The sequence below is a fragment of the Ischnura elegans genome, chromosome 4 (genome assembly GCF_921293095.1).
Source record: "Ischnura elegans chromosome 4, ioIscEleg1.1, whole genome shotgun sequence".
NCBI classification, from domain to species: Eukaryota; Metazoa; Arthropoda; class Insecta; order Odonata; family Coenagrionidae; genus Ischnura; species Ischnura elegans.
In genome coordinates, this window is record NC_060249.1 from 71750974 (window position 1) to 71766578 (window position 15605).

General features: G+C 36.6%; 1 protein-coding gene across 1 annotated transcript; it reads left to right on the forward strand.

Annotated features, from left to right (window-relative positions):
• The first annotated feature begins 459 nt into the window (after positions 1-459).
• On the forward strand, positions 460-13740 carry LOC124157660 (menin). The gene is made up of 6 exons (XM_046532588.1): positions 460-1239; positions 4157-4309; positions 5628-5870; positions 6683-6890; positions 7081-7230; positions 10225-13740. Exons 1-6 carry the CDS (start codon positions 822-824, stop codon positions 11273-11275), a joined length of 2223 nt encoding a protein of 740 aa, XP_046388544.1. The 5' UTR covers positions 460-821; the 3' UTR covers positions 11276-13740.
• Positions 13741-15605: the final 1865 nt, after the last annotated feature.

The following is a 15605-nucleotide window of genomic DNA, read 5'->3' on the forward strand; positions in this document are numbered from 1 at the left end:
ATCCAAAAAAAGAGAAATGAACTAAAAAATTTATACATTCAGCCAAACAACCATTTACGTTAGGTAATCCATCAGAGCAGAGTAAGTCACACTATAACTATTACTGTAAGGGAACTTAAAATATTCATACCTTTATTAATGTGAAATACGTCAACTCAGAAAACAAATTGATGGAAAACCGAGGGTGCATTACTTATGACCACCTAATTGAATGCGCGTCCTTCTAATACGATATAAACAGATCAAAAAATACATACAATGCCAAGAAATGGAAAATTTTAATAATTTTGACGATATTTCATTAATTACGCAAACTCAACCTGACTTACACCAACTACCACCCTACCACGAACGAAACAAATGCCGCGCCATTACCAAAGCCTGTGCATGCGATACTCGTTTCTTTTTTATTTATTTGAAACCAAAACAATGTACGGGAGTTGTTTTTGTCAGTTTTTGCACCGATAAATGTTTATCTGCCCCAATTTTGAATTACACAATCGGCCATCGATATTAAATGATTTTAATTTTAGTGGCTGGCCCAGCGTCAACGCATTATCTGTAATGAAACTGTAAAAGTTTGGAATTGGTATGTTGATTTTTAAGGTACACTTGCCAGCCCACTGGCGGAGCCGTAATTGATTAGTTGTAATGACCTTCATATGGAAGTTGGCAGCTCTTTTATTGCTTCGTGTTTGAATGATTTTGGAGTGTGTAAATGGTAAACCATTCGATTTTTGCCATTACAAACGTTAAATGTTGTGGTGAATGCCTGGCAACACTTCGATGCGAGTCAATGTTTTGAAGCGTGCCTGTACGACATGGCGGGGTTTCGAGAAATGGCTAAGGATCATTTCCCGCTACAAGATATTTCATCTGTGGTACGTTTATTTAAGGAACAGTTGGAAAGTTCATTAGAGCCAGATTTGGCTCTGTTATCCATAGTTGCCGGTGCGGTGGAAAATTCATTGACATGTAGCCGAACCTTAACAGCCAGCAAGGAAACGGACACGTGTGGAGAAATTCAGCTTCCACCTCTTGATTATCGTGTGGTTGAAGGTCTTTATAATAAGTTCCATGCTTTAGTGAAAGGCACTATTGACTTTTCTCAATATGTTGTGAACAAGTATGCCTCTCGAGAACTTGTGAAGAAAGTATCAGATGTCATTTGGAACTCTCTTACTAGGAGCTTCTACAAAGACAGAGCACACTTACAGAGTTTGTTCAGTTACCTTACGGGTAAGTTTATTTATTTATATTTTAAGTTCTCTTTACTCTGTCTGGATCTGTCATTGGCAGGTATTTGTATTATCAAGGTGGATTATTTCGTTCTACATGACCCTGTAACTACCTGTTCTCTGCATTTTTCACATGCCTGTGATGTCAAGTCGATGTGCGTGTTACATGCGCAACGCAGGGCATGAATTTGTTTTCGCTGTCCATCAAATTTCCATGAAATATTTTGCATCTACTGGTTCGAGTTTTTAGGTGTACACAAGGATTGAATTCAACAGTTTTCCACTTAATTCAAGTAGTTTTGAGAAGAATATTTGCTCTTTGTGTGATTTGTTTATACCTATGTTCTGGGGTTGATGGGAGTAAATTGACCTCCCCAGTTGGTATAGGTTTATTGAACCACGGAAAACGAATTTCAGCGAGAGTGAAAGGTGTGACGTGGTAAGAATTTAGGGGATGGGGTCACTGGGGTGGTAGGAAAAGAAATGGAAACGGTCCTAGGCTTACATTTCGACCGCGCAAGCGTCGTTCCTTCCTCCCCCTGCCTACCTATTCACCTCTATTTCCCGTATCCATATAAACTTAATATTATGATACTAGCCAAAAGTGTGGTGTTATTGATTTATTCGCTATCGGTTCGTAGTTATGCTCAAGTTACATGTGAATGGATGTCATTATTATGCCCATGGGATCGTATATTTTTCATTTGCCAGCGAATAATCTCTGGAGGACGTTCGAAGAATATGGTCGTGTACACGTCATATTTCTATACCTCAGTTGTCATGATGGAAATGTCTATGATATTCTCATTAGTTCCCATGTACAAAGATTTTTAAATAAAGGTTTGGTGTTATGTACATATATACTTTACAAATATCGACTGTCAATGACGGCAAAAATATTATTATCTACGAGAGCAACACATTTTAATGAGGAGACCTTCGCCTTCTTGGCTTTTACCAGTATCCATGGCAGTTTTCAGAATTTAGCCTAGATATTTCGGAAGTGTGCATCGATACTATAAGGGAGCCCTATTCGATGACACGATTTTCATAAATCTTCAAAATTTCCAAAAAACATCGAGCTGTCTCCTAGTTATCTTCCATCATGAAGAAAACAAGGGCGTATTTTAAATATTCTTGGGAGAAATATAGTGGTCTATTGGGATTCATTGTTTCTCTAACTTCACCTCATCCAACGTAGTACTGACTGAGGCCTGTGCTGAGAATATCCTCTATTGGGATTACTTTTTTCACTGTGGACAGCCTTTTATACCTGCTACATCCTCGACTACCTCTCATCTGGCTCAGTATTTGTAACTGTAATTATTTACCTTTGAAAGAAAATTATAACTGTGAATGACCAGTATTTCCTAATCATATTAAGGGTTCATTGGTCATCGCAAAAAATAGCTTCTAATACGTTTGCATACCATTGATTTTGTTGTCATGATTTATTTCTCTTCATAAAAAGTTTTTTTTGCTATTGTGGTCGAGCATTTCATAGTTCTAATCACTTTCACTTCACCATTATCTAAACTTAATTTGGTCTTTACAATACTGAAAATTAGATTGTCAATCTCTTTACTTTGTGTCCATGGCCTTACATGAAAAGTTAGTTTCTCCATGGCAGCATACTGACAAATTTTCAAATCTGTTGTAAAGATTCCCAATCCAGTTTGGGGCCTTCTTGGTTTTATAATAGAAATACAAACTCGTAGGTATCCTTGAGCTTGTACAACGTAAATTATTTTGCTATACAGACTTCATTGGAATGTATGTACATGTTGATTGCTTAGCCCATCAATGGATGAGGTCTTTACCCTCTGCCAGCTGTGCAGCAGGTCCATCACATTCTCAGTCACCTTAATTGTAAATGGTATAATTAAATTATTATTGGGTAAATGGTTCAAAACCATGTGATACTTTCTGGACAATTCATGCTATTTATTTCACAATAATTGAGAAGAAAAGGAAATCTTGTGTTTTTATGTTGCATGCATGACAATCAGAAGTCTTACAGTGTTTAACAAGTAACGGATATGGTTAAAACAGGGTGTGAACATTGCCAGTTCATTGTATATAGTTTTTCAATTCAAATGCTACATTTGATTAGACGTTTCTCTTTGTAAAAATAACATCTTCATGTAAAGTGTAACTTGTTCTTCAGGTAGCCAAATTCATGCTTTGGAAAATGTTGATGCAAGTGCTCATGCATGGGTACTGAAGGAGGTATATTTTCTTTGTAGACAGTTGTAGAGCCTTAATTTTTAGCAATCTTGTTTACATTTTGTAAGAGGAAGTAGGCTTCAAAGAAGCTGTTCTTTCAGGTTCTATCATTTTTTTGGCCATGAATGGAAACATGTCTTCAACATGTTACACTTACCTAGTCCATTCCAGTTTTATTCTTCAGGTGACACAATATGACCTTAAGAAGGGAACTAAAATATTTCCTATGTATGCATCATTTATTACCTAACAATGCGGGGAGTATGTACCTGAAAGATTAGCTTCTTTCAATATCATGTGCAGATTAGTAAAAGCAAATTCTTATTCCATTCTTTCTTTTTTATTCCTTATTGTTGTGATAATAAAAAAACTTCTGTATTCAGCTGCATCAATTCACTTCTAAAGTAGGCAAGTGCAACCCTGATAAATCAAATGGTTTAAAGGATTATATTTAATGGCACAAAAATTATTTTTGCTATTGCAAGATAATATGTGATAGAGGGTGTTAACCATTGTATGCTTATTTAGATACCTTTCATAATTTTTCTTTCTTGGAAAATTAAGGCTAACTTCGTCGTAAATAAATTTGAACCGCATCTCAAAGCATTTTTCAAAAGTGCCCCTTGATTTGGAAAATATCAGGTGATGCTGGGTAACTGACTAATTTTGGTTTTATTTGTTACTGTCTATAGGGAATAAGTTGGACTGTTTTGGTGTAGCTTTTGCGGTGGTGGCTGGATGCCAAGCTCTGGGGTTCAGGGATGTTCATCTTGCGCTGTCTGAGGATCATGCTTGGGTTGTATTTGGAGAAAATGGATCTGAAACTGCTGAAGTTACTTGGCATGGTATGTGTACAATTTTTCTAATTGGTGTGAAGACATTATATATATGTTATAAAACTGATTGCTTATTTATGAATAGTTCCAAAAAATCAATCAATGTCTTAAATTATTTTCAATGTATTCTCGTGTATTACTGTTACAAGAAATGTAATTGTGTTTTAAATGGTGAGGTGTGGAGGTTACACAAAGTTTGATCAAAAATTGAGAGTCAAAAGGGTTTGTTGGTTTTTTGAATTAAGGTTGAAGGAAGAGTAATCGAGGAAAAGAAGACAGTGAAAATGATCAAGCCTGTAATGATGCAACAATTTATGAATAGATTGAGACATTTTTCGGTAAACTTGGCTCAGGTAGTCATAATACAACCACTTCAATTTAACTTCTAACCCCTTTCGAGACGGCTGAGTTTTCGTCTTAGCATGACTGCTGTACTGAGCCCCAAGAGACTCTTCTTTCTCGTGGTACGGAGCATTTTTGGGAGGCATTCGTTAAGAAGGGTCTTGATGAACCTTTTTCGACCTCTCCATGCTGGGACTTCGCATTATCTCGGACTCCGAGAGTAGTTGTGCTCCCTCCTTTCCGGGTTTACGACCACACCCACAGCATTGGTTTGCGGTCCACTTATGTATTGCTTATATGTATTTAGCAAATGGATAATTGTTGCTTGCACATAAATTGCAGACTTTGAATTGAATTCCTCATTTTCTCTGAGCATTGTCAAATTTTAAACGAAGTTCTGAGGCCAATGTTAACGCATTTAATGCAGCAACAATTTCCATGTTGATTTTTTACACAACTCGAGATATAAGTTAATATTCATCGTAGAATTTCGATTAAAAATTGTAAACGCTGCTCAAAAGACAAATAATTCAATTCTTAGTTTATTTTTCTTGAGAAATTAACAAATATTTATTTCGAAACCAGACGGGATAAACAACTGTATGACCACTGTCCCTTACCGCTAAGAGGGGTTATAAAAGACGCTTGGTCCGGGTACTTGCTCCCGGATTCTGAGGGTAAATCCTAAACCCCGTAGGGTTGGGTCCCGAGACAAAGACGACGTAAACCCGTGACTGTCCTAAAAGGGGGAGAGCTAGAAAACTTATATATACGGCTTTCATTCTTCTGGCTAGGAAAATCTCACACGTAAATATACGGCCGTCATCTCCCGGGTGAGGAAACGTCCACATGTATATATACGTGTATAGTAGGGAAAAGGTTAAGGTGCTGTTACTGTATAAATTATATTTATGTATTGGTAATGATGTAGACCTACATCTATCTGTGTATGTCTAAAAATGAATTACTCATTTGTATTTTGCAGGGAAAGGGAATGAGGACAAGAGGGGTCAAGAAATTGGACGAGGTATTGGATCGCACTCATGGCTGTATATGAATGGCTATCCAGTGGTGTGTTCTCGAGTAATGGAGGTAGCAGCCTTGGTCTCTGCTATAAATCCCAGTCTAACTGGCTCCAGTGACTCCTTAGAGGTAGCACTTCTTCAGCAAGAGCTTCTTTGGCTCCTCTATGATTTAGGGCACCTAACCAAGTACCCTATGGCCTTGGGTGAGTAATGCTTTTTTAAAGATAGTCATTTAATTGACGCAAGTTTTCAGTTGATTATATATCTATAGCTCGTGTATAAAATACTGAAATCCCTGAAGTCACAAATAAGAAAAAACAATTTTCACCATTGGCCATTTATATATGATGAATGATTTAATTTTTTTGTGGATTATTTATTTTTTAATTTGCATAGCATCATATTGTCATTCAAATAGTAATCTGGCTATCAGTCTCCTATGTCCTGAGCCTAAAATTACAATGTCATCAGCAAGTCCATCACCTGTGAGAGCAATACTCATCATGTGTGTTTTAGAAATTCCTCTGCATTGTTAAAAACTGGCTACCAGTAGTTGTACCTAATTGGTATATACTTTTTTTAGCCAACTGAAGTGAGTAACCAAGAAATGTATTTCTTTCACCTATTTCAAGTCGCTATTTTACAATTTAAGCCTAGTAGCTATAGTCGGCCTATGTCTCCTCATTTTGGTTCTTCCTAAGAAGGCAAATTTATCCTTTCAATCAAAGCCATTAAAAACAGAATATTGTAAGATGCTGGGGATAATTATGTACTCATTGAGTTCAATTGAAATCTTTATGATGTACATTCTGCAAGCGACTAAATGCATACTTTATTGCAAACTACATAATGTAATACACGAAAAAGATGTATCAATCAAACAAATGTGGAAATATTAATCTATTTGACATTGCATCATAGAATAAATATGTGAAAAAATTTCATATGAAAATTAATTGCATGTTTAAGTTGTAGTATGGAAGGGGTAAGTTAACTTCAGATGTCTTCATTTTAGGAAACTTGGGAGATCTGGAAGAAATAGCTCCTACATCTGGAAGGCCTCCATGTTCTTCCCTGTTTGATGAGGCTGTTAATTCTGCAAGGTTGTATTATAACAACCAACATGTATATCCATACACATACCAAGGTGGATACTTCTACAGGAGTGGTATGTACAAGGAAGCATTTGAGAGCTGGGCTAATGCTGCTGATGTTATCAGGCAGTGAGTTTTTTGTCCATATTTTTTATACTAAGAGATATTAACTGAAAATTCTTGCTCCCTTGAGAATATCTTAGTGAATCATTTTATTTAGTATAGGTTTGAAGCAATAATTCAACGAGGTGCATTAGTGTCATGTAGTTCAAATTTTGTTTCTTAATCCTTTTTATAATTCTATACTTTTTAATTCTAGGTACAACTACTCCCGTGATGATGAGGAAATTTACAAGGAGTTTCTTGAAATTGCAAATGAACTTATTCCTCATATTATCAAAGTCGTCAGCTCAGGACACAGTGCAAGGTCAATTCTTAAGGATCCTGAGTGCTTTGCTCACCTCTTAAGGTAAAAGTTATTAAACTTTAACACTGCAGTAAGTCCTTGACACACAAATAAGATGCGTTCCAAGTCCTTGTTCATAAGTTGAAAAACCTAAACAAGGAATTAAAAAGTGTAGTTATCCTGCAACATAAGGCTCTGAGCTGCAAGTTTTCATTATGATCCTTTTCGAGTACAGTAAAACCTCTATGTAGTGAACCTCTTTACATCGTAAACCTCCATACTTCGCACCACCCCAACAGTCCCGTCAGATTTACATGTAAATTTTTTGGCAAACCTCTCATGTTTCATATCTCTTTATCTCGTAAAACCTCCATTTATCATAGCAAGAAGAGTCCCCCAAGATAGCCTAACTACCTCCGCAAATCGGACCAAGAGAACTAGAAACCATTAATGCGGCTGGCCGTGATTACGTGCATGAAATAAAATTTTCAGCGATAAATGTTTCACGCTTATTTTTTTGGTGTACACCTTTAGTATGCTGTAATTTTCACGTTAACCATTAGTTATGGCCATTTTGCTCCATATGAGAGCATGCCAAACAGTAAATACGAGAAAGGTATATAACTATCCCAATCATTTTTAGTGACAGTTGAATTAAGAGAGAACTCATCGTTTTCCCTCAAATCAAGGTAATAATCGCGCGATAGCGCTCGCTTTCTATTATCTATGGTGCTTTTGTTCTGACTCACCATTGTTAAAGTTAAGCATCCCCATGACGTCAAAAACCCTGACCTTCACTCACGCCAAGTATGTTTTCTGTTATCAGCCTTCATTCATTAGTTCACCTAGAGTGTTTCCCCTCCCACTCCCCCCACACCTACCTCGGCCTGAGTATAAATACTGGGAGAGAGTGCTGTTTGTATCACCTTGAAAATGACATAATGTGTTGAAACCATGGTCGGTGGTTGAAAATTTGAATGAAAGCGTGGAAATTAGTATTTGTGTTCTTTTATCGTGGATATACAATGAGTCCTCGTTCTACGTCACCCCGTTTAACGTCATTTCGCGATAACGTCACGAAAATTTTTAGACCGTCATTCGTTTATCGCACCTTCGCTTCGGGATAACGTCAAGGCTTTTAAATTTCGCATGAGAAAAAAATGCGAAGCGGCGGGCGTTGCAGGTTATTCGTTTTGTCGGCGGTAGTACAGTCAGTCTAAGCGAAGTGTAAAACGGTGTGTTTACTGTTAATTGCGATTACGGTTTTAGCATATTTTCTGCAAAATGAATTCTTAGGTAGGTGCGCAAGGTTTTACTTGACATAATGGTTTTCAGGAACCTAAAAAGTGATTTCAAGGAATTTTTCCGAGTAGAACTCTGAGTTTTTGTCGTCACTTTTTTCGCCGTGTTCACAATAATTTTGGTTCCTGTAACTGCGACGATGTTTCAGCGATGATGATGCCCAGGCGACGCTCGCCCGGGCGACCACCATAGCGAAGCCGAAAAGCAAATGCGGGAAGATGCAATGGAGAAGGATTTACGTCAGTGCTGCTATTGTCGTCGATGAAGACAGGAACTCGTATTTATGCCCTAGCTTGGCATTCCCATCGTAAAAAATGCCCCAGATATGATACGCTATATTTTTTTCGCGTAGGAATTGTGAGGTTTAGGAGCCGATATTCACTTTTTACATTGTTTCTTATGGGACATAATGTTTCGATTAACGTCATTTCGTCTATCGTCACATTTTTCAGGAACGGTAAGTGACGTTAAACGAGGACTCACTGTATTGAACTTCCACAAAATTTAGCCTGAAACAATACCTAAGGATGCAAGATGGGGAGAGAGAGGTGGGCGTTGCCTTGTTTTCTCAAAAGAATTAGTCAGTGAATAGATTGAAAGACTATCTCAAAAATCTCTTATCCACCAGCCACCACGTGGCTCGTTAGAAAGGGTGGGAAGCCCGGTAACTCCTCAGTCGAAGGAATTTACCCATTACCATTCATTTCATTGCCTGCTCAGACTCCTTATTTTTACTATTTTCATGGGGCTTTGGAGAGCAATGGCTATAGCACAACAAACTAATGAAAGCAAGGGATGATTGGCATCACAGCTAACTTACTCATGAAGTATACACCTCTTTGAATGCAATTGGATTTCCCAGAGGCTAGGTTTTGCCTATTGCATTTTGGTTGATTTTCAGGAAGTTAAGTCTCCTCCGCCCTCACACCCTAAAAATTTGGGCCTGTCTCCCAGTCTCAAGGATATTTGAAATAAAATTCTAACTCATAATGGTCACAAACTGATCCAGCTGCACGTGAGATGTGGCTGAAGCTGAAAAGTTTCGCTGTTTGTGGGAAGGCAAATCAGACAAAACAATCTGACAATTCCTTACGTCTAAATTGATACCTTAAATTAATAGTCAACAAAATTTCGCTATGTATCGCTGGCTTTTCGTTATGGTTGTGTTTGTCTGGAACTTATCTCACAAAAAGACAAAGATGTGTCTTCAAATCTTCTGTTTCAATTTATTTATCTACTCAAGTCACGGAACCGCTTTCGCATATAAAGAATTCATTTTATCCCAACTTTATCCTATCAAAAATTTCATAAAATCACGCACAGAAAGCCAAAACCCTTAGCATGCATATTTTATTTATAAATTTTATGACATTTGGTAATTTATTATTTTTTCTGGTATGGGGACACAGCTGGAAGTATATTTATGGAACTGTTAGCTCCTAAAATATTGGCATGTTTAGCAAAATAAGAATGTTTGTTACACCCCCATAAATACATATGCTCTACTGACTCTGATTAAGCAATGAGATAATATACTAATTGATCTAATTTAAAATAATTTTTTTATGCTTATAGATGTTTATATCATTATTTGAATGAAAGAGTTGTCAGATTTGTGAAAGATTCGTTTGTCCTTGTTTGATTTCAGTAAAACACATTTCTCTCATGAAGGAGAATATCAGAATACGTATATCTATCAGATCATATAATATCAGAATAATGGACTTAGCCTAATGTGAATATTCTCTGCTTTAGGTTTTATGATGGAATTTGCCAGTGGGAAGAAGGTGCTGCCACTCCAGTTCTTCACATTGGGTGGGCCAGGCCACTGGTGAACACTATTTCAAAATTTGATGCCGAGGTGAGATCACAAGTGATTATCATGAGTGATAACAGTCGCTATGTTGGTGATGAGTGTGCTGCGAATGAACTTGAAGGGGATGTTGTGAGTGAAAAGAAAGTCTCCAAGGAAAAGCACTTTACCAGCCAAAAAGTATCTGGTGCCCATGAGAATAACAATAATTATCAAATCCCAGGCTCAGCATCTGTTGTGTGGAACTCGAAAGAGCTCCTTCAAGGAAAGATAGCCAAGGAAGAGGAAGATACACCACCTCATCCAACAATAGCAGCTCTGACGGAGGCCTGTGCGGAGAATATCCTCAATCGGGATTACTTGTTGGGTTGTGGACAGCCTTTCATACCTGCGCCTACGTCCTCAACTTCGTCAGATGAGGAAGAGGTGGCTGAGGGGAAAGCTGATATTGATGCACTTCTACCCGAGGACAATTTGGGTCCAGGGAAATCACCATTACTTCCCATCGCCAACGGTGGCAGAAAGGGCAAGAGGATGGCTTCAGAATCTGCTGTCAAAGTGCCGGTAAAGAAGTCATTGCAAGCGAGTGGGGTTCCCAAGAACCTTCCAAATCAAGAAAATGAGAAACCAATGGAAGCGAAGATGGAGAATTCCACTTTCCAGGAGAAAGCACCTCCACAGGTGAATGCGGATGATTTGGATAAAGGGAAGCAGAAGAAAGTGGAGTTGACGAGTGTTGAAAATTCCTCGGAATCGAGATCGCGTTTGACTCTGCGCAGTCATAAAATGACTGGGCTCAAGGACTTACTTCTGGCTGAAAAGTTAAACACACATGCCATATCTTTGCAGCTAACTGCACAATCACAAGTTCATGTGACAAAAAAGAGTCGTGGTTTGTGTCTTCCTGGTGCTGGACCAGAATTAGGAGAACCTGGAGGGCAGGGTGTCATTGGCAATGCAACTAGCAGAGCAAAGAGAGCCAGAAGGGATTAAGGAAGCAGCCTAACCCCTTAATCTGCCTATATTGTATAGGCCTTGATTGTTGTTTTTTTATAGAAGAGCAAAGTACAAAAAATGATTTTTTCATGGTTTCAAAGTTATTTTTTTTAAAAGGTTGGCTAGTTTTTTGATAGCATTACAGACTTCATTTACTGATGAGGTGAATCATCAATACTTCCTTAACTTGTGGTTAAGAGACTTGATATTTTGTAGAATTTTAAAGACTAGCAAAATATTTTGCTGCTTGTTTGTTGGAAATTAAAATAATCAGGATTTGATTGACAAATTACTCCAGTGATTAGTATGATAAGACGAAGAGATTGTCTTATTAAAAATATCTTTGGACTATAGATTATTCATTTCTTTATTCAATAATGTTGATCAGTGCTTGTTGTGAGAGATGGTTACTTATATTACGAAGAATATCTCCTGTTATATTCTTTAGTATTAAGCTGTTATGTAACACTAATCCTATTGATCTCCAAAGTGGTGCATGCCATGCTAATGCCAATTAATAATAGTACATATGCATTACATCTGCAGGTTGCGAACCTGAATTACAGATTGTTCATGAATAAGGTGCTTAGAATATCTAATGTCAATGCTGTAAATTGTAAATACTTGAAAGAACAAGTGATTATTCTTGTTTTGAGCTTACAGTATTTCATCATGTCATTATCTATAATATTGTGACTTATGTTTCATAAATATTGAAAATAATAACCTGATCTGAATATTTATGAGTCATAATCTGTTTAGGGGAAATTCTGCCAATAATGCATGGGATAAATGCATTTAATTTTATAATCATGTATGGTTAGCAATATGAGCTAAATGATGTGTATGCACAAATATGATTTTAGACAAAAAGACATTCCATTTATAAATTCATTGAGCATAAAAGCAATTCATTTTAATTGATCCTGCTGGACGGGGTACTTCTTTCTTTTTTGGTATCATAGGGTGTACTGTTTATTTTATTTGTCAGGTTGTTATGTACTTGTTACTGTAGGCATTGCCTTGATTCAATTCATAAATGAATGCACATGTAAATCCTTTTCCTTGGCTCTTTTACTTAAGGGCACATCGAATTGTCAGTCTTTTTCTCTAGTGTTAGCTCTATACTGATTTGGGTTTCCACGTTATTTGTAATGTCTACTGTCTGCATTCATACAAAACTGAGATTTGATATGATTATTTGTGAAGAATTCTAATTGGCATCCCTTAATAATTTGCAACTATGATTATAATTATAGAATGTAATATTTGGTGCATAAGTGCTTTTTAACGAGAATCGGTAAGAATGCAGATTCTGTATCGGCTTTATGATTTTGATTTTCATGGCTATATTTTTATTTTAGTGTACTAGTTTTCATTTTTTAAATGATGCCTTTACATGGTCTATTTTTGCATAAAAATGCTGTTTTTTATGTTGACATAGCAGTTTTTTTTAGGGCTGTTGAGTTTTTGCTTTGTACTTTTTGGAGGGAGTTTGTAGTAAGTGTATTTTTATGATTGAATTTCACTTGAAGGTAGTGGTCTTGGTTATCATGGAAATAGATCTGGTTCCATGCCTCATCCAGTAGATGGATTTTAAGAAAATGGAATTGAAATCGATTAATAATTTTTATGAAATTCATTATAATTATTGTTTCAAATCGTTGTATCGAATTCTTAGCAATGGCTAAGTGTTCATAAAGACTGTGATTTCTGAAAAAGTAATGAATAGGAAAGTCAGTATTTTTGTAAAATGTCTGTAAATGTGGAGTTAGCTCTCTGTGTTGGTGAATTAGCCCAATGGGTTTGGAATTATTTTTCCCCTCTGAGTTTGTGTTGCATTGTTAATGAAGTCATGTGTTGAGAGGTTGAATGTTGAATGGCTTTAATGTTTCCTGGCCAATACTCTTTATGAATTATTTTCGATTACATGAAAATGATTGTGTGTTATTTTTTGAAGATGTTTTCAAATATATGAGGGCATGTATGTAGGTTCTAGTCTTACATTTATGTGCTGTAGCAGTGATTGGAATGTTGAAGTATATGGAAGTTAGTTATTCCTTGAAGAATCTGCAACCCTTAACAAGTATTTAATGTGTGTACCTTAAAAGCTACCCTGTGAAATGAAAATATTAATGAATAGGATTTGTAAATAGAGTGTATGTTGAATGTTTGAAGTTAAGGTTTAACTTAACCTTTTGACTAGTTTAAAAGTTTTGAGCATTAATTTTATATGAATTAATCTAATTGATTTTAACTGCTCTACTGTTGCACAATGTGTATATTCTGAGGATCTTTTACGCTATGATATACACTGGGAAGCAATTGTTAAATGTCCTCAGAGCATTTAAATTTGCCCAATTTGCTCGTTTACTTATATTATCCATTCTTGTAAAGAAATTATTTATTAAAATTATGGTATATTTGCTATTGTTTGCATTAAAATTTGTTTTGCTGGATTCCTTCTTACTGTTTTATTATTTTCAAAATATTCAGTCTAGGAACGTTTTGTAAATCACCCGTGTCTACCAGCATTTTCGAAGTGAGCATTTCCCTTTAATTCTCATCAGTACATGAATGACTCCTGCTGCATTTCTAGTTCATCTCAGAGTTTTTATAATGAAAAAGCAGACATGTGGTTTTGGCATCATTCAGAACTACATTATTGGAGTAGCACCACTGCAGCACAGATATGTGGAATCATCGGCACACATAATGGACTTCATCAAAAGATCATTAATGAACAAGAGAGGGCCAAGAATGGAGCCTCACGGAATGCTCACAAATAGATATTTTCAGGGGACTTGATCTGGATTCAATAACTATGCACTGTGAAGGACATGTGTGAGAAACTGTGATCTGTCCTGAAGGAAAGATTCATTGCCCTTGAGTAGTCATTGACGTTGCATAGACATCTGAGTTTAGTTTAGATGATTACATGGTCTATGCTATTTAATGCATGTTTAAAACCTAAGGACATACATGAAGTGTGTTGCTTACAGTTAAGTCTGTCCCATATATTACTTAACATCTGGAAAATAGCAGTGATGGTTGACCATTTTGGGAATCAGAAATAATATTTAAAGATAGAACCTTAAGTTATTTATCCTAATATGAAAGAACTTTCACTCTTTTTTAAACAATAGGCAGGATAGCAATAGGCTTATAATCAGAAGATTCAGTAGTGCAACCTGCCATGGGGATTGGAATCACTCACGGAATGAAGCCATAGCTAAACGAGAGATAAATGATGTTAGCTAGAGGGAGAGCAATCATTTTAAAGCAATGACAACAGTAGAGGGAATGCCATCAGGCCCAGTTGAAGAGGTATTACTAAGAGAACTGATAGTTCTTTCACTGCATAAGGATCAGTCAGAAGTGAAAAAATGAGGTAAAATATTTACTGCACTTCTTCATCTAGAGTAAGGCACTCAAAAAGGACAAACAACGGGATACAACCCAATTCCTACCACCTCCTTGTGCACACCATATTGCCATATACCTGGTGGAGGCCAAGCAGCTCTTAACCAAGGTGCTGAGAGATATTCTAAATTGTGGCGAGTATGGTTTGGTCCAAGGTTTAGTAACCTTTTCGTGCCTACAACCTTCATATTCACATGGGCATTTATCTGCAGGCTTCATTTTCAAATTGGCAAAGCTATACGGATCACAAATGCTACTATATTTCAAAGTTATTTTTTTATGATGGTAAGTTATATGTAGTATATTACGATAATATTGCATGTCCTTTGTTATCTGCCACTTCACAACAGGCTATTGTTTGCTCTTAATAAAAATTGGGCTAGCCGCCACTTTTGCAGTCTTCTGCTGGCCCTTAAGTTGGTTGTTTCCCCATCCTAATACATCACATAAATGTGCTAAACTTCAATAATACACACCCTTAACATTCAATCTTATTACTGCAAGAATAAAATTATTGATAAATAATTTTTTTCTGGGCACATTTCACGCAAAGACCCACAGACAAAAAATGAACCAGCTTCTAACAGTGAAATGTTGAACTTACAACATGTTAGCCTAAAAAGCATGCCTCAGAGGATGTGACAATTCTTTGGCAACTACACTAGGCCTCAGTGCATTCTAGCAGGGCAATAAACCACTTTTTTGGGACAATGGGTGGCAGAGGAGGGACTATCTCTAAGTACATAAAGGGTAAAATAACATATCTGATTGCTTTCCTTTCATGTTGAAGGATGCCTTGGTTTTGTACAGCTCTCAAATCACTTGAATTTGCTAAAACTAATCGTATAACTTCAATGAAAAACCAAAGTAGGTAATAACGATTCCACAATGATAGTGGTAAAAG

Bases quoted from the DNA above. Each gene is read 5' to 3' on its own strand.
- LOC124157660 (XM_046532588.1), top strand. From the start codon at position 822: ATGGCGGGGTTTCGAGAAATGGCTAAGGATCATTTCCCGCTACAAGAT. The intron at 1,240-4,156 runs GTAAGTTTATTT...TACTGTCTATAG, and splicing joins TTTGTTCAGTTACCTTACGG to GGAATAAGTTGGACTGTTTT. The intron at 5,871-6,682 runs GTGAGTAATGCT...TCTTCATTTTAG, and splicing joins CAAGTACCCTATGGCCTTGG to GAAACTTGGGAGATCTGGAA.